This window comes from Sabethes cyaneus, chromosome 3 (genome assembly GCF_943734655.1).
Source record: "Sabethes cyaneus chromosome 3, idSabCyanKW18_F2, whole genome shotgun sequence".
Lineage (NCBI taxonomy): Eukaryota > Metazoa > Arthropoda > Insecta > Diptera > Culicidae > Sabethes > Sabethes cyaneus.
Window position 1 is genome coordinate 1,261,568 of NC_071355.1, and position 23,739 is coordinate 1,285,306.

At 39.1% G+C, this 23,739-nt stretch overlaps 2 protein-coding genes across 2 annotated transcripts in view; both read left to right on the forward strand.

The window, feature by feature from the left end:
- Positions 1–649: 649 nt before the first annotated feature.
- The window catches only part of LOC128743987 (uncharacterized), a 32,758-nt gene continuing 9,668 nt past the window's right edge, over positions 650–23,739 (forward strand). The window contains exons 1-4 of the mRNA XM_053840706.1: positions 650–754; positions 2,754–2,829; positions 5,779–6,912; positions 6,999–7,129. Coding sequence (XP_053696681.1) covers positions 650–754; positions 2,754–2,829; positions 5,779–6,912; positions 6,999–7,129 — 1,446 coding nt within the window. The remainder of the gene's footprint in view (positions 755–2,753; positions 2,830–5,778; positions 6,913–6,998; positions 7,130–23,739) is intronic.
- Positions 19,684–21,411, forward strand: LOC128743526 (cilia- and flagella-associated protein 157). The gene has a single exon (XM_053840122.1). It carries the CDS (start codon positions 19,684–19,686, stop codon positions 21,409–21,411), a length of 1,728 nt encoding a protein of 575 aa, XP_053696097.1.

Here is a 23,739-nt window from a genome sequence, read left to right on the forward strand (position 1 = left end):
TCGAAAATCCAACATTAAGAGTCGAAAATAAAAAGTGGAAAACTAATATATTTTGAAACGGTGGTTCTACAATTGTAGAATATTAAAATATTAATTTAAAAAATATTAGTATTAATGCCTGTCCGCATTTCAAGATCAAAGACTAAAAACGCGAGTTTAGTCTAAAAGTGGAAAGTCGAGAATCGAAAGTTCACACTCGAGAATAGAGAGTTGAAAGTCAAAAATCCATCGTCGAAAATCGCGAGTAGAATATCGGAAGCCAAAAATTAAAAGTCGGAGTCAAAAATCGGGAATCAAAAGTTAAAACAGAAATATCAAAGGTTAAAGGTCTAAATTTAAAAGTCAAAAGTCAAGAGTCAAAATTCGAAAATCGAAAGTGAAAAATAGAAAGTTAAAAATCAAAAATCGAAGGTGGAAAGTCAAAAGTTGCAATTCGTAAGTCGAAATTAGAAAATCGAAAGTCGACAAACGAAAGTATAAAGTCGATAGTCAAAAGTCAAAGGCTGAATTTTGATAATCGAAACTTGGAAGTCGAAAGCCGGCAATCGAAACTCGAAAGTCGAGAGTCGATAGTCAAAAATTCAACGTCGAGACTCAAAAATTGAAAATCGAAAGTGGAAAGACAAAAGTTGAAAATCGAAAGTCCACAATGGAGAATCGAAAGTCGAAAACCCAACAACAAGAGTCGAAAGTCAAATCAAAAGTCGATAGTCAAAAGTTAGATAAAAGTCCACAGTTTAGGCAAAAGTTGAAGGTAAACAATAAAAAGTAAAAAGAAAACTGAAAGTAGAAAATCGAAAATCCAAAGCCGAGAGTCAAAACTGGAAAGCCGAGAGTCAAAACTGGAAAGCCGAGAGTCGTTAGTCGAAAATTCTATGTCGATTCTCAAATATCGAAAGTCGAAAGTAGAAAGTCCACAGCCGTGAATCAACAGTAGAAAAATCCAGCGTCGGGCGTCGAAAATCGAACGTGGAAAGTGGAAAGACAAAGGTTGAAAATCGAAAGTTCACAGTCGGGAATCGAAAGTTGAAAGTCTAAAACCAAGGTTGAGAGTCGAGAGTTAAAAGCCGTTTTCGTAAGTTAAAAACCGAAAGTTGAAAATCCAACGTCGAAATTCGAAAATCGTAAATCGAAAGCCGAAATTTAAAACTCAAAAGTCCAATGTGGAAAACTGAAATTCGAAAAACAAAAGTTTAAAATCGATAATCAAAAGTCAAAAGTCGAAAGCTGAATGTCGAAAATCGAAAGTTGAATGTCAAAAGTCAACCATCGAAAGTAGAAAATCGAAACGTCGAAAACCAACAGATAAAGGACAATAGTCAAAGATTAAAGCTCAAAGGTTAAAACTTAAAATTTAAAATGCAAAATTTGGAAGTAAACATTTGGAAGTCAAGCCAAAAATCAAAGTTCGAGAGGTAAGGTCGAAGGTCGAGAATCGAAAGTAGAAAGTCGAAACCCCAACGTCGAAAGTCGAGAGTCAAAAATCGGAAATGCGAAAGTCGAAAGTTAAAAATCGAAAATCGAATGTCAAAAGATAAAAGTAAAAAGTTAGAATCGGCTGTCAAAAGTAAATAATCAATTGTCGGCAGCCGAAAATCGAAAGCTAAAAGTTAAATGGTATTGGTAAATAATATCATAAAACCCAATGCTGAAATTCGAAAGTCGAAAATCGACAGTTGAAAGCCGGAAATTAAAATTTGAAAATCGAAAGCTGAATTTGGAAACTCGAAATTTGGAAATCGGAAGTCCAAATTTATGAGTCAACAATCAAAAGTGCAAGATCGAAACTGGGAAATCGAAAGTCGAAAGCCAAAAGTTAAATGTCGGAAATCAAAAGATAAAGATTAAGGATCGAAGGTTAAAAATCAAAAGTCAGAAATTGAAAGTCGAAAATCGGAAAGCGAAGGTCGAACAGCGAAATTCGACAGTCGAAAGCCGTAGGTCGAGAATCGTAGGTAGAACATCAAAAGTCGAAATTCGAGAGCTGAATTTCGAAAGTCGAAAGATGGAAATCGAAAATCGAAAGTCGAAGTTGAATGTCAGAAGTCAGAGGTTAAAGGTTAAAGGTTAAGGGTCAAAATTTAAAAGTCAAAAGTCGAGAGTTTATCTTTTCGAAAATCGAAAATAAAAAATGGAAAGTTGAAATGCGTAAGTCGAAATGCGTAAGTCGAAAATCGAAAGTTGAAATTCATAAGTCGAAGGTCGAAATTCGAAAATCGAAAGTCTAAAAAGAAAAGTCTAAAAGTCGACAGTTAAAAATCATTGTTCGAAAGCTGAATTTCGGAAATCGAAAGTCGAGAATCAAAAGATAAACGTCAACATTTTTTTAAAAAAAAGGTCAAAAGTCAAAAGTGGAAAGTCGAAAATTGACTAAAATTGATATGTGAATTATAAATTATTTTCACTCAAAGTCGAGTTTCGAAAATGGAAACTCGAAAATTCAACGTAAAAGGTAAACAACAAACAGTAAAACGTAAAACGGTAGTCGAAAGTCCAAACTCGAGAGACGAAAATCCATAATCGAGAGTCGAAAATCGAAAGTGGAAAGACAAAAATCCAATGTCAAGAGTCACAGGGGCACAGGATTACAACTATTCCACTCAACTCCATCAATGGGTATGAGCGATCCGTAAACTGTGTACGGCAATCGGGGCCTGCCACAAAAGACGATCATTAAGACTGTCGCAGTGGCCTTTTAAACCAATGCCCTTCTGGCATACAAAAAAAAAATGTCAAGAGTCGAAAGGTGAAAGTCGAGGGTTGAAAATCGAAAGTTCAAAGTCGAGCAGCGAAAATCGGAATCCGAAAGTCGAAAGTCGAAAATCAAAAGTGGAAAGTCAAAATTCGAAAATCGAAAGTCCACAGTCGAGAATCAAAAATAGAAAGTCAAAAATCCAACATCAAAAGTCGAGAGTAGACAATCGAAAGTCAAAAGCCGCAAGTTAAAATTTGAAAGTCGAAAGCTGAATTTTGAATGTCGAAAGTTGGTAATCGATAGTTATAAGTCGGAAGTCAATAGTCAACAATCAAAAGTGGAACATTGAAAGTCTCAAACCAAAAGTTGTATGTCAAAAGTCAAGTCATAAAGTAAAAGGTTAAAAGTCAAGTGAAATATCGAAAATCAAAACTTGAGAGTGAAAGTCGAAGGTAGAAAATCAAAAGTCGAAATCCGAAAGTCGAAAATTGATAGCCTAAAGCCGAAAGTCAAGAGTCGAAAATCGAAGTTCTACCCAATTAAAATTCATCACTATATTGTCACTTTTTCACCGTCGATTTTTCTATAATTTTTTTCGGCCGTTCCATTCATCACATCACTCGCGAAACTTAACTTGAAACACAGAAAACTTGAATTTACCACCCGGACAGTTATCTGGTAAGATATTATGATGATTTTGCCCAAACTGTTCACTTGAATTGATATAAAAAAATTTACTTCGTTTCGATTGCAATTGCGAATCCGCGACCGTCGTTGTTGATACGCTACCAAGGAAACGGGAGTTTGAGCAAGAAATTGGCCAATAATTTTTGCTATTAAATTAACGGTCGTAAAGTGTCGAAAATATAGTTATAAAATTTCTCTGATAATAAAATTCACCGTAAACAACATTTAATGTGATAGAATCACTGTCGGATCTAGTTCAACAGCAAAAATGTTCATAAAAGATTGTTACCTACTACTAGCAACTCAGCATAAACTTAACTTAAACAAAACGATAGTGGAAACAAGTACTGAAATCAGTAAAAAAGCAGCTGGCCTCTGACGACCTTCACCTTAAAAGTCGAATATCGACAGTCAAAAGTTACAAGTCGGAAATCAAAAGTTGAAGGGCAAATGTTAACAGTCAAAATTTGAAATTCAAAATCTAAAAGTGAAACGTCAAAAATCGAAAGTTGAAAATCGAAAGTAGTCGGGAGTCGAAAGTCGAAATCCGAAAGACGAAAATCGAAACTCGGAAGTCGAAAGTTAGATGTCAAAAGTCAAAGGTTAAAGGTCAATAATCAACATTTAACCCTCTAACGGGTAAGACCGTCTGTAGACGGCCTTTGCTTTTGGAGCTCCAGAGCCACATACGAAATTTATCTTGAATTGACGATATGAGAAATATGTTTAACGTAGATTTCCTGGCATGTTGATATTAATATCACAATATTCTGACCATGCGTTCAAAAGTTATCATCTTTCAAAAACAAGAATTTCGAAAAATTCCGAAAAAAATTATGGTGCGAATATTCCCTTTTCTACGTTTGAAGAAAAAGGACATTTAAAACAAAATGTTCGACCTCAAATTTTTCCTATGAGTAATTTACATGCTTTTTTTCAATTTTGTGATATATTTGAACTGAAAAAATATTTGGGTAGAGCGTTAGGCATGAAATACTAAAAGGAGAAATTGAACTTTTTCATATCTAGCGGTCCTACAGATAAATATTTGCCCATGAAAATCAACACTCGAGCTTCTTTTGAGTGTACTTTCATGATAAAGTAATCATTTGCTCGATCGCATCGTTTTTACGATGTTGCCCGTTAGAGGGTTAAAATTCAATAGTAAAAAGTCCAAAGTCGCAAATGGAAGCTCGAAACTCTAAAGTTGAAATTTGAAAGTCGAATACCGAAAGACATATTTCGAAAGTCGGAAAGTAAAAATCTAAAGTCAGAAGTTAAAAGTCGCAAATTGAAGGTGAGAATCAAAAATAGAAAGTCTTTCGAAGTCGAAATTCGAAAATCGACAGTCTAAACTCGAAAGCTGCATTTTGAAAGTCGAAAATCGGAAGTCGAAAGTCAAAAGAGAAATGTCAAAAGTCAAACGTTAAAGGAGAATAAACAAAATATGAAATTCAAAAGTAAAAAGTCCAAAGTCGAAAGTCGAAAATGGAAACTCGAAACTCTAAAGTTTCAATTCGAAAGTCGAAAATCAAAAGTCATAAGTCGAAAACTGACATTCAAGAGTCGAAAATCGAAAGTTAAAATTTGAAATTCGAAAATCTAAAGTTGAAATTCGGAAGTCTAAAAAAGAAAGACATGTTTCGAAAGTCGGAAAACGGAAATCTAAAGTCGGAAGTCGAAAGTTGAAAGTCAAAAGTCCAAAGTTGAATATCGTAATACGAAAATTCAAAAGTTAAAAGGTTAATATCAAAAGACGAAAATTGAAAGTGCAAAGTCGAGAATCAAAAATTGAAAGTGTAAAATCGAAAGCCGAGTGTCAAAACTCGAAAGTCGAATGTCAAAAGTCGAGAGCCTATATTCCAAAGCCAAAAATTGAACGCCTAAAGTCAAAAGCCAAAGTCAAAAGTCGAAAATGGAAACTCGAAAACTAAAAATGTAATAAAAACCGAGCTAGACGACTGAAATACTAAATTGGCGAGCCATACAAAAATTGAACGAAGCAAATGCTGGTAACAAGTCGAAAATCGGAATCTGGAAAGTTGAAAATTGTAAAGTAAAAACTTGATTAGCAAAAAAATTAAAAAATATTAAAAATTGATAATGAAAAAGGTAAAACATAGTTAAAAGACAGTAAAATGAAACGTGAAAATCTAGAATAGTGAAAAATTCAACGTGTGCAACTGCACAGAAGAATAGCTAAAACTAAATCACTCACGGTAATCCAATGAATCAGCAACTTGCCGTATCTTTTTTATCGTGTCCAGCATCAAGCAGTGCCCTTTGGTCAAATACGCGCTGGAAAATAATACCAGCATCTGCAATCTCTTCATGTTTCACACCTCGCTATTTTTTTTCTTCTCTCTTATTTTTGATTTAATTTTTTCCGCCGACAGCACTGGTGCACGGGATGCTGCTGCGCAAAGGTCGCCTCATGGTACCGCCGGTTTACGTGGCCCAAACGGACGATCTGGATGTCCAGCTGCAGACGGACAGTAGCAGTAGCAGTAGCAGTACGTCGGGTGAGCTGATGATGACACAGCACGCTACCGCCGGCCAGGAGGACTTGAAGCTGCAAATTTCGCTCGTTAAACCAACCGGCGGGACGAGCATCTCGCGGCTGGATATCGTACCGGACGTGAATCACAATGTGACGCAAATAAAGATCCCCTGCAGCTACTTCATGTACGGTGGGATTTACGAACTGAGCGTGGAGCGCTCATTCACCGCAAGCCAAAGCAGCAGTAGCGCTGATCCGGTGGAATTTGATGAGCGGTTGAGACAGCAGTTGAATGTGAGTTGGCCAACACCAACGGTGAGTCTAGTGCCTGGTACTATCAGTACTTATCCAGAGGAAATTGTCCGGGGGACATTGCAATTTTCCGATGCTCGTTGTCCCAGTTCGACGGTCGTCGTCAATGACGAATCAGTGGACGTCCCAGAGTTCTGGCTCGAGCTGGTCTACTGTGGCCAGAACAAGGAATGCCCACTGGAATCTATTTCCAAACCTCAAATTCTATTCTCCGAACAAGTTCGGGGCTATCCTAGCTTAAGAGTGATTAATTTTCGCTGTGATCTATTCGGACTAGCCGGATACTATCTGTTACATTTACGTTCGGACAGTCGGGATCCGACGTTGGCAGGAGTTTTGGCCGGAGCAAGAGCTCTTCTGAAGGCTGACTGGAGCAAGCAGTACGTTTTCACCGTTCACGCTCGAAGTATATTTCCCTGCGATGGCCACAGTTTCGGCGTTCGGGTTCTTTTCCAGTATCCTTCCTGCATTCTAAACCACTCGGACCGAATACGGGTGTACGCCAAGCTCCGTGCGGATGTTTCATCACTGGTGCCTCCGACTTCGCTGCATTATATCGCGGAACAACGCGTCCAGAAGGGGCAGCACGCGCTTTATTTCGAGTGCGATCTGTTTTCCGAACGGTACATCGAGTACTGTTTCGTGTACGTGAGCCAGGCCATTTCCGGTGCCGTCGCCGACATTCGGATGGATTGCGTTCCAACGCTTCCGGTTTTGCGTGAGTTTTTGATTAAAAATCACCAGCTTCGCAATGAATAAATTTTCGTTTACTTAACTTCTGCTTCTCTTTCGTCGATAATTCAGCTTCCGATTCCGGTGGCTGGGGTCCCTGGAGCAACTGGACACATTGTTCGACCACGTGCCGTGGAGGGGTGCGCAATCGGTATCGCTTCTGCGATTCGCCACCACCCCGGTATGGAGCAAAATTTTGCGAGGTAAGTAATTGCACTTTCATTGATTGAACGTGAAAACTTTCGATTCTTATGTACAAATATTTTCAATCATTTCATTGAAAGTTTTCTTTTCAATCGTTTTCTTTAAACTTTCAACGTAAAAAACTAACGACCGTAACAAGAGCTGTATAATCGATAAAACGCACCGCGCGGTATTTCATATGACCGCCAAAAACATGCCCTAACAAAAAATATACTTTATTTTCTATTCGCGCACCAACCGGTGCGATGATTGCTGCTGCTCGCCTGCTAAGCAATTTACCGTTTCGCAGAAGCGAAATCATTCAACCCATCAAAGGAGGCACCGGTGCCGCAGGCTCGGCAACGCGCTGCAATCCACGGCAAGGTGTAAAAAAATATTGGAAATTTATTGCTTTCACAGTCAGCCATACTTTCTGCATTCTCGCTGGCTTGGAGGAAAATGCCCGTTTTAATTTGCCACCCATTATGGCGCTTTCGCCGGCACACGGATGTGCCGAGGCCGAAGCATGTGCGCGTCATCTTCCCCAGCACCACCTATAGAACACGGAGTAGGCGGATTTGAAAATTTCACAGGCTGAACATTGCCTATTTCAGCATTTTTATTAAATTGAACTTTAAGGAATGACGTTTTTTTCAGACCTTCACTTTATTGTTTCCATTTCCACTTTTAATTAGCGAACTTCAAAAATTCAAATTTTCAAGTCAATGCAAAAGTTTTTGCTTCACCGAACTGCACCCGGTTCGTTGAGGTTGGCGGGAGGAGGGAAATATTTGAATATGAACCGTCGAAATGTAATCAAATGCCGACAAACCACATCACCTTCCGATGTCCGACCCCCGCCATACCACTGCACCGAAGGCAAAGCAGGCTATGAGAATGGTATGGCTACTGTAAGAATATATTAAATCGATACCGGCGAACAGTGGAACGCGCTCCGTACGGGCGTTGGACAAAATTTAGCAGCTTTTCGGTAACAGATTTATATTTAAATTAGATATATTTAATAACTTAATCGGAAAATTGAAAATTGAATCCAATAAAGAGTACGCTCAAGTCGCTTTTTGCGCTCCGCGTAATTCCGAAATTCGCGTAAAAATCGCGTAAATTCAAAAATTCGCGTAAGAACTTAAAAAATCAGAACTTAAAAAGGCTCATCTTGATACATCTTGATCTAGATCTTAAATAAAACAGCATTACTAGCATAGTCACACCGAGGCATTCAAAACAAAATTAGTAATTTAATATTTGATAGTGTTTTGTCGGCAGAACAGACAGAAGAGGACTAAAAAATCCCTTCCTAAAATTATTTTATTGTTTAAAGCCACTATTCTTTGGGATTTCATTCTTAGTCTGGCGAATTCAAAATCTGTTTAAAATACCAAGTATTAATGATTTAAACATAAGCCTACATCACTCGCGATTTACTGCTCCCGAAAAAACCAGCTTCCAAGATTTTGCAGAGTATTCAACGTGACAGATGAGTATCGAATAATGATGACACTTGATTAAAAACCCGCTGCAGGCCACCGATAGCGCCATTCATAGAGTAATTAGTAATTAGGGGTAGTCTGCTCCATAAGTGCGGGGCTGGCTATTCTACCCTGCAGGCAGTCCGCAATAAACAAAGCTCTAGACTAGAGGCAGCTCTTCGAATCGCTATCGCTATCTACAGCTATCGGATCTCCAATGGTGGACGTTTCAACGCGAACCCAGCGGGAATCAATTCCTAAAGCCATCATGATCCAATCCTATCCAAGATCCAACCCATATATGGTCGGTGTTAAATCAAACCAGATGTTGACGTAAAGCCAACGGGGAAAGAGGAAAAGAACACCCAAGTTTTTGAATAATGATGATTGTGTATTCCTGCGAAATGGACATATATGCATCAGTGGAGTACAATTTATCGACTCTGGGAAATCACTTACGTTTAGTGTTCTTAGTCCTTTTTATCTGTCTGTTTTTGTCTATCTCAGTGCTTTTTATCACGTTCTATCCTTTCCTGCACTCTATCTAGTTGTTCTATAATTTATTAACCGATTACTTTCACATAACCTTTTTAGTTTGTATTAACAATTTACCGCATGGAAAGATGCTACGTGTCGGCGCATGCACCGAATACCTCCGCAAAAGCGCCTGACTTCAGATCACTGTTTACAATAATTTTAGTATTTTAGTTTGTAATGCATGCTGCATGTTATTTTTAATGTCTTACCGATAAGTATATAGTTTTATTTAGGTTTTTTAATTGCAATTCCAATTATCCTTGGATAAAGCAGATTTGTAGGTCACCTGACAAATTAACTCATTAGCATTAAGTCACATTAAAGTTTAAGGCAATATCTTTACCAACTATGATAAGATTAAGTTTTATAATAAGTAGCTATAATCAGAACACTAAATATTTCATGGAGTATATCAATTTAACGTTTAACTATTTAGGTATTTAAGGAATAAATCAATTCTTGCTGCTTATAACATCACCGCACTACTATACTATGACGAAGCATTAACGAATGAAACCAGCTGCTTGTGACGTTTCTGACGTTGAGCGAGTTTACATTTCGCTTCGCCCGGATTAGAGTGACTATATACAGAGTGGCGACAAGTCATCCCAAATGTATGCAATGCAGGTTTTCCAAGGTTTTTCTTTCTCTTTCCTGATGCGCGTTGGATAGGTCGTCTGCTCGATTGGAATGACACTGACAGATAATTATCATTCCAATTTTGACATTGTCGCCACTCTGTATATAGTCACTCTAGCCCGGATATGGTTGATGCATAAACGTCGCCTTCGTGAGACGCGCCGACCGAGGGGTCGTACTCGTAACACCAGACGAAGTCGCAAAATTTAAAAAAATGAGCAAACAATCAAGAATTTTCTAAGCTACATTTTACTCTAATCAGACCATATAAATGTTGCAAACAGCCAGAGTTATAAGATGATTTCGATCGAATGATGTTTTATGATCTAATCCAGTCTAGTCCAGTCCAAATTCAATCTACATCCAACTCAAAATTCTGTCCATTTCCAACCCAAATCTAATCCAAATCCAATATAAATCTAACTTCTAATTCTATCCAAAGCCATCCTATCTAAAACAAATCTAAATTGGATCAAAATTGAATCCAAATCCAATCCTGATCCGATCCAAATCCAATCCAAATGTACTCCAAATCCAATATTAATTTAATTCCATATTCTATCCAAATTCAATTCATGTTCATATAGGAATCGAAATCTAATCCAAATCGGAATTCCCATCAAATTTAATTCAAAATTCTATCCAAATCCAAGCAAATTTCAAATTCTATCCAAATTCAATTTAATTTCAGTCCAAATCGAAATCCAATCCAAATCAAAGCCAAATCCAATCTAAATCCCATCCAATCCAATGCTAAATTCGATCCAAACCTATTTTAATCTGAACCAAATCTAAATTGAATAAAAATTAAATCCAAATTCAATTCCAATCCAAATACAATCCAAACCCAATCCCGATTTCAATTTAATTCCAGTCCAAAACGAAATCTAATCCAAATCTAATCGAAATCCAATCGAAATTCAATTCTAAATTCTATCCAAATCCAATCTAATCTCAACCAAACCTAAATTGGAAGATAAATGCATCTAAATTGCAAACCAAAGCTAATCCAAATCCAATCCAAATCCAATCCTAATCCAATTTAAATCCTATCGAAATCCAATCCAAACATAATCCAATTTCAAACCAAATCCAATCGAAATTTAATGCAATTCTAATCCAAATCCAATCTAGTTCCAAATTGTACCCAAATTCAATTCAATTCCAGTCCAAATCGGAAACCAATTCCCATCCAATCCAATCCTAAATTCTATCCAAACCTATTTTAATCTAAACCAAATCTAAATTGTACAAAAATTGATTCCAAATTCAATTCCAATCCAAATCCAATCCTAATTCAAATTAAATCCAATCCAAATCCAATTCAAATACAATCTAAATCTAATCCAATCCAAACCAAATCTAATCCAAATTTAATGCAATTCCAATCCAAATCTAATCTAATTCCAAATTTTATCCATATTTAATTCAATTTCAGTCCAAATCGCAATCCAATTTCTATACAATCCAATCCTAAATTCGATCCAAACATATTTTAATCTGAACCAAATCTAAATTGGATAAAACTTAAATCCAAATTCAATTCGAATCCAATTCCAAATTCAATTTAATTCCAATACAAAACGAAATCTAATCCAAATCCAATGGAAATCCAATTCAAATCCAATCGAAATTTAATGCAATTCTAATCCAAATCCAATCTAGTTTCAAATTCTATCCAAATTCAATTCAATTCCAGTCCAAATAGGAAACCAATTTCCATTCAATTGGGTATTTTAGCGGTATTTAAATTCTCGCATATTATGATAATATATGATGTCACTGTAAAGTCACATGAAGACTTTTTCAAATTTGACGAGTGAAAGTAATAAAAAAAGCATTTTTTTCATTTAAAATTTTTTTTTGGGATAAGACGATAGCTTATAAGTAAACCATTTTTCTTCTCAGCTCGCCTTAGACAACACAGTGGATAGATAAACTATGGTCGACAGCCGATACAGGTTTCATATGGGAGCTGTCAAAAGCTCGGTCAAAATGAAAAGCTCTATCAGAAAGATAGAAGAGAGGAAGAGAACTTCTGACATCATTTCAATCAATCGGCTTGGTTGATATCTGTCAAAAAGCAAATCATTCTATTTTTGATTTTTATTAATTTTTTCATCAAATATTCACTTAATTGAAATAAAAAAAGAACTGTTAGATTCAGAAAACGACGGGCTATCAAATGAGGTAAAAAAGCAACTTTTTTGGGAAAATTAAAATACCCAATTCAATCCTAAATTCTAACCAAACCTATTTTAATCTGAACCAAATCTAAATTGGATAAAATTCAATTCTATTCCAATACCATTCCAATTCAATTTAATTCCAGTCCAAAACGAACTTTAATCGAAATCCACTCCAATCCTAACTCAATCCAATCTTAAATTCTATCCAAATCATATCCAATCTCAACCAAACCTAAATTGGTTAAAAATTGCATCTAAATCCAATCCAATCCAAATCTAATACAAATTCTACCTAAATACAGTCCAATCCAAATCCAACGGAAATCCAGTTGTTGGCAGCATACCACTACATAGCCCTTGTTTCATACCAATCCAGCCAAATCAGCATGAAACAACCGTGTTGCCTCAGGAAAAATAGCAGACGAGTTCAAGTCTAAATTTAAGTCCAATTTAAGGTATAATTTTAAGCGTAATACATTTCGAATTCTAAATTGATGTCCTATGTTGAGTTGAATTTCGAATCCAATTTCATGCCCAATTTCAATTCCGATTTCGAATCTCCAAGTATAATTTCATTCCTATTTTAAGTTCAGTTTTCAATTCAGTTCTAGCCTAATTTCAAGTCCAATCGGTGCTAAGTCACACCAAACTATGTGACTAAATGCTGATTTTTTAGAAACACGAATTCAAAGTTTGCTGCTTTGTGTTGTTTGTGCCTTCTAATCGTTCGAAACTGTCTCATACCTTTGACGGTTTGTAACATTTAGGTGATCAGATTATAGTTAAAAGTAGCCTACGAAATTCGTGATCGTTTGCTGTCATTAACTCATTTATTAAATTTTGCCGCTTGGTTCGGTCTGACTTAACACCGACAAATTTCAACTTTGGTTTTAAACCTAACTTAGGCTGACCAGACGTCCCGGTTTTTGTGGTACGGTCCGGGATTCGTATGGCTTGTCCCGGATTACCTAGCGTCCCGAAAAGTGGGACGCTAAGTATTTTAATTGTAAATTAAAATATACATTGGCAAATAATTTCACCATCATCGTCAGCATAGAGCTGGGCAAACTAGAGCTGTTTTAGGGTGTCGCTTTCATTCAATTCGATCTTGGGCCACACGTCGTCAATTTTCCATTGCGTCTCAGAAGTCACAATACGCTTCCAGCTTGGTCAAATCGACTCGCACGTTGCCCCTTCAGCGGGGTAAAAGTGCGAATACCGCGGGGCAAAAGTGCGAAGTTTGAAACCATAAAATTAGCACAGCAGTAGATAACAAAACCATAATATCTTCAATGTACGATGCGTTTTGGTAGGAAAAATTCTTAATTAGCGCCTTTCCTATTTTCCGCTGGCGTACTGCAGCCTCCATCAGATCGAAAATTTACCAAACGCCTTTTTTTTTGTTTCGAATGGACACTGTTTTCCTTCGGCCAGCATCTGTAGAGCATACAGTTTTCGACAGATCTTCCATTTCTAGTATCTGCAATGTAGTGCCTTAATCTGTATATAACTAAGTTTTTATGGCGGTAGATTTTACAATTTACGGAGGGAACGGTAGAAGAAAGTAGTGAAATAAAGAGTCGAAAAAATCTAACAGATTGAGACCAGGCGTGAAGGGGAAACAGCGGTAGATGAGGTAAGGAAGCGTCACATCAAGCAATGCTTAAGAAGTTGTGTAGGGGTCAGTCCCGACGTAGTGGTTAGCATTCACGCCTCTCACGCCGAGGACCCGGGTTCAAATCGCAACCCCGCAGATGTCACGAATGACCCAAGCTGTTAAAGTGACTATAGTCTAACAACAAAAAAAAAGAAGTTGAGTTGTGTACCGCAATCTTTTATCCGAGTTGGAGGATTACATGGGTCGAATCAAGCTGTAATCAGTGCATTACGACCTGTTTAGAACCCACTTCTGCCACCAGGACATGTGACTCGCAAGTGGTAATGATCCTTTTAACCACAGAGGTGCAGGACAAAAGAGAGACTCCACAACCCCCTTATTAAGCGTGCGACGTATTACAAATTCTACCAACACCTGGTAGGTTGAGTTATTTTTTGCCACAAATTGTGCCTCTTACTCCGTCTACTGTAGAAACCACCGACGGTTTGTCTATTCCATAGGAACGGAGCCTTTCCCCGAACACCCGCATGAAGAATCGTGGCTAACACGCTGACAGACAATAGACGATCAGCGTCACGCGCAGTACCTCTTAAGTCGCAAGGGCATAGTGTCATCGTCCCGTCAATAAACCGAGTTAGATCCTCAGTCCACGAATCGCACTTTTGCCCTGCTAGGCGCTTGACGATTTGAGGATTTGATCAAATTACGGAAAAGCGAAATAGGCGAACAAAAGCTTCATTCGACAAGCAGTTGGCGCCGCGGTAAAAATGACGATATTTTTATTTCAAGCTGTCAAAACACATAGAAAACTGAAATCATCCGAAGCGAATTTGATTTGCGCTTTGGAATCAATCAAATGTTATGGTTGGGTTAGAAAATAACATATATACTTACTATAATTTTTATTTGCCTGCATTTCATTTAAAACTATTAAAATTTTAATCTCTACCTATAAAAATGGATTTCTGTCTGTCTGTTTGTCTGTCTGTCGGGATGTTCCTTATAGAATCGAAAACTACTGAACCAATCGGCGTGAAAATTTGCATGTAGAGGTTTTTGGGACCAGGGAAGGTTCTTATGATGGTTAGAGACCCCTCCACCCACTAAGAGGGGGGGGGGGGCGCTCCCATACAATACAAATGAAACACAAATTACTGCATAACTCGAGAACTAATCAAGCAAATGGGACAAAATTTGGCATGTGGTTTTTGGTGACAAGAATTTATTCTACGGTAAATTGAGTCCCCTCCCCTCTTTATAAGGGGAATTATAACTCCTCTCCCCTTTAAGAGGGAGGGGGGGCTTCCATACAAATTTCCTCATAACTCGAGAACTAATCAAGCCAATGGAACCAAATTTGGCATGTGGGAGTTTTAGATGGCAGATTTTTTTTCTGTGTTGTATTTCGACCCCTTCCCCTTTTCAGAGGGGGGGCTCCCATACAAATGAAATACAAATTTCCTTATAATTTGAGTACTAATGAACCCTAGAATTGTCTTGAATGTCTTGAATTTTTTTTATGATAGTTAGTGACCTCTCACCCCTGTGGTAGGGGCATATGGATTCTCATTCAAATAAAACAGAAATTTTTGCGATATTCAAAAACTAATCGAACTCGAGAAATTCGAGACTTTTCCATAAAACATTAATCAATAACAAGACCACAAAAACTATCTATAGTAACACTAGATCATTCAGGACGAGACGGCCACGAGTGTTGCCGGCGACCCACCGTCGGAAGCGCCGCCCACTGTGGGGAGGCAATTCCCCGCCGAAATCACTACTGTCTAGGTTTATTTATTTTCCTAGGTCTACCTTGGTTTCCTGGAACGAGCGACAGCGAGTAAGGAGATGGTCTCGAAATGGTACTTTCCACATAAAAGTTTTCCATGAAATGGTACATTCCGCTTAAGGTTTTTCGCAAAATGATATTCGGCGTAATGTTGTACAATCATGGCGAATATTACTATCCGCTTTCTGGCTATGCAAAGAGGGGACAGGGGAGTTGTTTTTTACTTTACTGTAAGCAAAAATTGCAAATTTGTATATTAAACTACCCATTCCTGGTAACTAATAAGCCTTAACGTAAGCAGCAAATCAGCGTATCTGGCATTTTATACTGTACGTTATTGTATGTTAGCTTTTTGACTGCATAGGTGTTGTAAATTGGCATCCAAAATTGTATTCAAATTCTTCGTGTCGGTAATTAGCTGTGAATTAGCATTGTCAGCACTATAAGAAGGTTATCAGTAAAGTAGCTGTATATTTTGCCAAAATAGCATTTAAGTAGCATTTAAGGCGACTTAAATGCTTATTGGTCTACATTTGAATAGCATTGGTGATGCTTATTGGTCACCTGGGATGCTTTCATAGTTGCGTAACTGCCAAAATGAATCATTTAAGGTTAAACTCCTCAGAAACTTGCAAAACTCGAGATTGTGACAAAGATCATCCAAGATTCATGATTTATGTACAACACAGGTTAATTTGTGGCAATACGAAGTTTGTCGGGCCAGATAGTTAAATAATAAATAAATTCCAATAAATAAATTAAATTAAATTAGATTCAATCCAATCCAAATACAGTCCAAATTCAATCCAAATCTAATTCGAATCTAATACAAATTCTACCCAAATCCAGTCCAATCCAAATCCAACGTAAATCCAGTTGCCGGCAGCATAGCCTTTGGGTCCTATTCTCACAGTCACCTCACCTAAATTTTTCAGGTGAGGTGACAATTTGCGATTCTCAGAGTCACCTAGATGACTCCACTCACCTGGGTGACTGTACAAATCAAACGGGGAGCCGTTAGGTGAGGTGAGGTGACTGTGAGAATAGGGCGTGTGAGAAAAGTAATGTGAGGGGAGGGGACTGTAAGAATAGGGCACTTTGTTTCGTTCAAATCCAGCCAAATCAGCATGAAGCAACCGTGTTACCTTAGGAAAAAATAACAGACGAAACATTTTTCCAGACATTTATTCACACACATTCGTAATCCAAATTCAAGTTTCGAATTGAATTCTAAATTCATGTCCTATGTTGAGTTGAATTTTGAATCCAATTTCAGGCCCAATTTCAATTTCGATTTAATCTTTACACTTTTGGCTCTATCTGTACTGATTTTCATTTGGTTTTTATGCAATTAGTCTTAAAAGAACCACATTAGACTGACAATGAGCTTTATTAATAAATAAGTTGGTAAATTATGGTTTAATCTCCCCGGATATGTTCCAGATCGCAGTGGGATATTTTTTGGCGTCATAACTAGCAAATGAAATAAAACTAGAAATCTGCTCAACTAAGTGCGCAAAAGTTATTCCTTTCATTTGTGGTCGCCAAGAATGAATCTTAAACCGTCCTGTAGAGCGCTGGCTCATGTCCCACACTTCGGAACATCTGTTACCGGTTCTATCGGAACTCAAAATTAACCAGTTTGAATTTCCTTTGCAATTATGGCAACTGGAGTTTCAAATCACAAGATTTTTCTACATGACTTCTTGGGAGGTTTCTGTGAAGTGGTGCCTGCTTTTTCATACTTCCGAAGAAAAATCAAAATGGCCAAGTTTGAGTTCTGGTAAAACCGATAACGGATATTCCGGAATATCCACATCGGCTCAAAATAAATCCAAAAGTCCACCCAACAGCTCGCGTTGAAAAGCCCTATGATTTGATACTCATATTACTGAAGAAAACTCAAAATGGCCAATTTTGAGTGAAATCGAGAGAAAATCAGTTAAGATAAAACCAAAAGTGTAACAGAAAGTATCTTCATTTTTGATGTCGGGGACGTAATGGTTAAAGACTCCAAATATATTTTCATTCCTATTTTAAGTTCATTTTTCAATTCAATTCTGGCCTAATTTCAACTATTTTCAACATTGATCTTGAGTCTAACTTCAAGTACAATTTCGGGGGGGTGCGCCCGTAGCCATTAGGTTACCGAGTCTGCCTTGACAAGCGAGTGGTCGTGTTGTTGTTAAGTAACTTTAGCATGGATTTATTCTCAGGCCACACCAAATTCATTCTTTTTGCATTTTACCAACAATTAAACCTCTTATCAGGGCAAAAGTTATAGGTAAGAGTGGTATCGCTCGAGGTGCGAATGAAGCCTCTTGTCCAAGGGCAAATAATAACTAGTTTCCGCACTTCCTGGCTAGAGAGCATCGATTGACTGAAAAGTATTAAATAGTTTAAAAGGAAAAAAGGAGCGAAAAAACACCGGCACTTAAGCACGGATAACAAGCAATGCGCTCACTTTATAGCGCTACTACAAAAAGAACGAAGTGCGGAATACAACAGTTGGACGATATCTCAATAGATCAAAATACTAATCATAGTGATAAATGTTAATACAGAAAAAGAAGTACAATTTCAAATTAAATTTCATGTCCATTTTCAAGTCCGATTTCCTGTCCAATTTTGGGACTAATTCCAAAACCAATGTCAACTCTTATTGCAAGTCCAATTCTAAGTTGCTTTCTAGTCAAATTTCACCCTTTGATTTTAAGTCCAATGCATCCGAAAGTTCAGAGGTTTCAACCAAATCCGGCCCGGTATGATAAGTAAAACTAGAACCGCCACCCTGCGATCACTTTACTTTTCCTGGCCAAAACATGCATTAACATAACCAGTAAATCAATCGTTTATTGGCTGGCTGGCATTTTACGGCACGTTGCTGTATAATTTTTTGACTCCATAGCTGCTGTAAATTAGCATTCAAAATTCTATACAAATTCTTCTTGTCAGTAATCTGCTGCAAATAGCTATTGTCAGCACTAGAAGAGGGTTAGCAGTAAAGCAGCCATAGATTTAACAAAAATAATTTTAAAGTACCATTTAAGATGATTTAAATGCCTTTTAGCTTGCAGTTGAATTGCGTTGATAATGCTTATTGATTACCTGGGTAAGCCAGCTAATGAATAGAGTATAACAGCACTGTTGGCGCGGACGGTTTATTGAAGTATACTTTAGCCTTTGGACTTTAAGCAACAGCCCGTGATAGATCAACTGATCTCGGGGTTGCTTGCGGGACTAAGTTCTTTTGTTAGCGATAGCTCGATTGGGGTCGCATTAAACGCACAAAGTCTGAAGTCGAAATGGCTTGGTTTATTATCCGAAAGGTTTGCTTTTATAGCTAAATTTTGATGGAAAATATCGGTAATGCAAATCGATATTTTCCTTATTCTAAATGCATTCTTAAAGTTAAAAAGAGATAGACTACTGGGACAGAAAGATTCTTTGTTCGATACATTCGGTTCTGGAATTGTAATTCGAGTCCTTACACCGAGTCACATAGGCCACCGACAGGTCGGAGAGCTAGCTCAGCAAAATGCGTGCACTTGTGAAGTGTATGCATGGCGCTGGTGCTTGCGTTCGGTGGCCGCCGTGTGTCTCAATACGATCGGAGTTGTCTGTTTTGTTTTGCTTGTTGCATAATATTTATTTACATGATGTTGTGCATGGTTAGGGTAGAGTACGGATGGTACAAGAGTCACCATCCTGCACGCTCCCACCTATAAAATGAAGGGTGTTTAGGTTTACTAAGTTTAAGTCAAGTTTTAGTCGTTTGGATCGACCAAATTTTGATCGAAATAGCCTTTAACCGTGGAGATGGCTGCACTAAAAGTAATCGAATAAATTGTTCAAAAGTTACTGCACCTTAAAAATGACTTAAACCACAATTTTTAGGTAAAATTATCGTTAAATTTTTGAATTATTCGTGTTATTGAATTGCATACGAATGTGGTAAATTAACCTCCTTAATTAATGACTTAATTGGTGGTTAAAAGTAAGAAATTTCAAAAAAATGGTCACAACCACCCTATGCGGCAAATAAAATTTTTCTTCATTAAATATCAATCGAAATATATTTTTTTGGAAACAATGTCCAAAATTTACCCCACTGTGCATTGCTTTCCCCCGGTGTTGATTCCTCGTTGCGAACGTCGCTTTGGCAGTCCTGCCTGCCTGCCTGGCTGGGGCATCGTAGCAACCTGCGACGGTTTGCCGTTCGTTCACAGTTGACTGCAGACCTTTGCCACGAGTGGGTGTGCTTTCGCGTGATAGCTTTCGTGCACCATTCCGGACCATTCTCCCCACAATGCCCAAAGAAAAGAAACCGAAAAAACCGAAAAAGGCCGTAACGGACATCCAGCCGGTGGACGGTCTCAGTGCCGTTGATCGCCAGTTTTTCGAAATCACCATAAATGATCTAAATCAGAAGTTGGCGCGCCTTCGCACGCACAATGTGAAAATTGAAGAACGCAACGAGGAACTGGAAGCAAAGCTCAAGCAAATCGAGGAAGACCGAGCCGATGTGACGGCGTTCCTGGATCGAACCCTGCAGGAGAAGCTCGCAGTGATTATCGAGCTGGAGGATAAGTTGAGTGAACTATCGAAAGTGCGGGATCAGGAAAATGAAGAATGCCAAAAGCAGATTGTCAGTCTGGATGCCAAGTACAAGGCCATGCACGAACAGTTAACATCGGAAATACAGCTACTGACGGGAAAGTTGAACTCGATGGAAGAGTTTCGTCAGCAACGGGATGAACTGATGGCCAAATTTGACGCCCAAGACATGGAGTTGAAAGAGCAAAACAAACGACACAAAACCACCCTGTACGAAATGGAGCGTAAGGTAATTCTGGACAAGGATCGCCTGCGGAAGGATGTCGAAAACAAGCTACTTCAACTGTCCACAGAATTCACAAAATCATCCGAAATCCGGGTCGCTGCCCACACTCAGCGCTTGGTTCGTGAAAACATCGCACTAAACAACGAAATGGATCGTATGATCTTCACACAGGAAAGACTGGAAAAACAGTACTCTGAACTCAAGGCGCAGAACGTCGAGCTACGCAATCAGGCGGAAATCGATCTCATCGAGAAACAGCGGCTGATGCAAACCTGTCAGGAGCGACTGGACCTCGTTACACAGCTTGCCGATCAATACGAACAGCAGTTGCAAACGAACGCCCAGCTGAATGCCTACAAAGAGCGGGCGAACGAATTCGAAACGGAAACGCAATCCACTAAAAAGGAGTACAATCATCTCCGGCAAAAGGTACGCCTTCTAGAGCAATACGTGCACTACATTAACACCGACCGACAGGCGTTACGGAACGAATCGATTCATAACCGTCACGAGTTCGAGCGTATTTCGGAAATTCTGAAAACCGTCCGCTTCACCGTACGCTCCGCTTTCAAGGAAGACGAGCAAGAGGACGACCTTCCCTATCAGGAAATTAAGCGTAAGCGTCTGATTGCTGACCTGTTAAATGCGCTAACCGATTTGGAGCTGAAGCCACGTGTGGACGTTTCTGTGACCACGCTTCCACCCGACGGAGAGGAAGGTTACGAACAGGGTGATTTGGGCGTGATTCCTCGTGAAACTTTGGAGATGATCCTACAGAAGACGCAAGGGTACAACCTCCCGGAGACGCCCCTGCTGAGTTCGGAAACGGTTTCCGTCGAGGAGGAAGCCGAAAGTGTTGCCAGTTTGCAGATCGCTTCCGGTAGTGACGTGATTCTGGATGTCGTCAGCGGATCTCAGTTGGTCTTCAAGGGTTCCGAAGAGTCGTACGAAGGCGAAGGTGAAGAAAAGGATGGTGAAGGGGGTGGTGGTGAAGGGGGCAGAGCTAGTGAGCAGGACGAACGGAAAGCCGATGTGGATGGTAATGGAAGTGCACGATCGGCTGAGGATGAGGAGGGTAGCGGCCGAGGTTCTTCGGTCACCTCGGATCGACCGGAAGATGTGATTGTCGATGCTCCGGATGTGTTTGAAGATGAACCGATTGAGTTTACTGCCACGAAAAGTGATTCGGATTGAAGTGATATTTATTAGCCTTGTGTTAAATAAATTTGATTGTGTGAAGTAAAGGTTTTGTAGTTTGTTGCGTTCATTGGGCTTAATTAAAGCTTTTAATACGAAAAATACGGTACACAACTACGGGTGTTAACCAGAATTGGGGACATATTTTTCATTGGTTTATTGGTAAACAATAGATTAAAAATTTTACGGATGCTTTTTCAACGATGACACTTTAACTGCAGTTAAAACCCTATGATACAAAGTTTGAAAACCTTTGGTTTGCTTTGAACGTTTCGGAAAAATCGTCTGACGTGCCATCTTGGAAACATTATAGCTGTTATAATCGGATGTACTGCTTGTTTTTATCAATTTATCTCTAGTGTAATCGTGCAGTGACCAATTCAGCGAAGACCGCAAGTTTTTGACCTTCAGAGCAAGAGAGTTTCAGGCAACTATGTTGCCTTTATAACTTCAGTTCGGATTAAATACTCATCGTCGTAAAACTAGCAGCGTAGGGTCTTTTCAAAGAAGCCGCCATGGAACGAGGAATGGTGCCCTATGAAAAGAATACCGGCAGCTTATCCGGAATGTGAAGCGAGAATCATGAGAGAACTTTCTGGATGGCAAAAGTGAGCAACAGACTCCAGCCTCCGTAGACATTTCGCGGCTATGTGATCGATCGATAATTTGCTTCTAGACTTTGTTCAAAAAAGAAAGTGTCGAACCAGTATTTCAGAATACCGCCATCGCGGAAACTAGATAGAATGAATACATTAATGAATACAACACCTTCGCTCTTTGAAAAGCCAAGGGAAAGTCTGGAAGAAATGATGAAGTGCTGCAAATCCTTGAATACTTGCTACAGCTAATCAACCGCGAATGGACAGGAAGAACGCTCCTGGAAGCTTGAAAGCACAGCCTTGTAAAGCCATTCTTCAGAAGCTGACGTAACTGAAGCTGAATATCAGCAACATGGAACCCGCTGGATACCGACCCATCTCACTGACCAGCTGCATCTGCAAAACTTTGGGAAGAATGGAAAACCGAAGATTAACACATGTTTTTAAAGACCGGAAATCTGCTTGACCGCCGTCAACATGCATTCATATCGGGACATGAAATAGGCACGTACTTTGCTGCACTTGGCATGTTTTGAGTCGGCGAAGGAGATATTCCGAGAATCCTGAAGGACCAAGCTGGCGTCTGTCAAGGCTCCGTTCTTTATTCAATTACTTTATTTCGCATTTTTTTCCTACCGCACCCTGTATGTGAATTGGAAGAACAAATACATAAAAGGAAGAGGCTCAGAAGCGCGCTTCTCACGGACGGTAACTGTTGATGGTGACGAACTAGAAGTGGTAGATGAACCCGTGTATTTGGGATCGCTGGTGACCGTGGACAACAACACTAGAAAGAAACGTACACCGCCATACGAAGCTGACAATGGAGTATTCCACACAATACATTTTTGACATAAGCTGTGGCCCTCGCTGAAGCTGTTTGCAGTAGGAATTATATGAACAATATCAAATTTCAACCTCCCGGATCTTCTCCTCTACTTTTTACTCCCTTCTGAACGTAACACATTCGAGCCCCAGCTAATGTCATTCTCGTTTAATGACGAAACGACAAAATACTCCATGTATAAAGCAAAGCCTACTTGCTACATTTTTTTTTCGAAACTAGACCTTCTTCTGTTTTTATTCGACAGACTTCGCAGCTAACTGTTAGAGTACAGGACGATTGTGGGGCTAATGCTACGAGCCTATTGATTCTAAAAGCCGCTACCAGCTGTGCCTACGAACCTACGACGACTGAATTGTTAGTCCAGCATCGTACCTTGAGGCCAGTTGGGAGACACAAGAACAATACACAAAGCAGTTATTAAATTGGTAATTATGGATTTGAAGCTGTGACGCTGCTTACGGCAAGCGGAACGTACTGCGAATGATATATTGGCGGAGTAGAAACTGAAAGCAGAGAGTGGCGGAGACGTATGAATCGCCAGCTACAGGCAATGATTGGAGAGATTCCCATCGTACTTCTGACAAAAGTCGAAGGGTTACAATGGGCAGGGCACATCGTAGCGATGCCGGACGGCAGTGCAAAGAAAACCGTTCTCTTCAACAACCCCGCGGCACCAGGATAAGAGGCCCTCTACGTGCAAGATGGCTCGACCAGATCAAAAGCGATATCTATACTGCTGACGATGTTGACAGATAAAGGCATGCTACCCAACCAGCCGACGAGAGATCTTACTAAACGGCTTGTCAATTTTGTTGGACCGGAAGGCATCGTTCAAACAACATCTAGCACAAAACCACCATAAATCTCCATGGAACGTTT

Coding starts and splice junctions, on each gene's coding strand:
- LOC128743526 (XM_053840122.1), top strand. CDS start 19,684: ATGCCCAAAGAAAAGAAACCGAAAAAACCGAAAAAGGCCGTAACGGAC.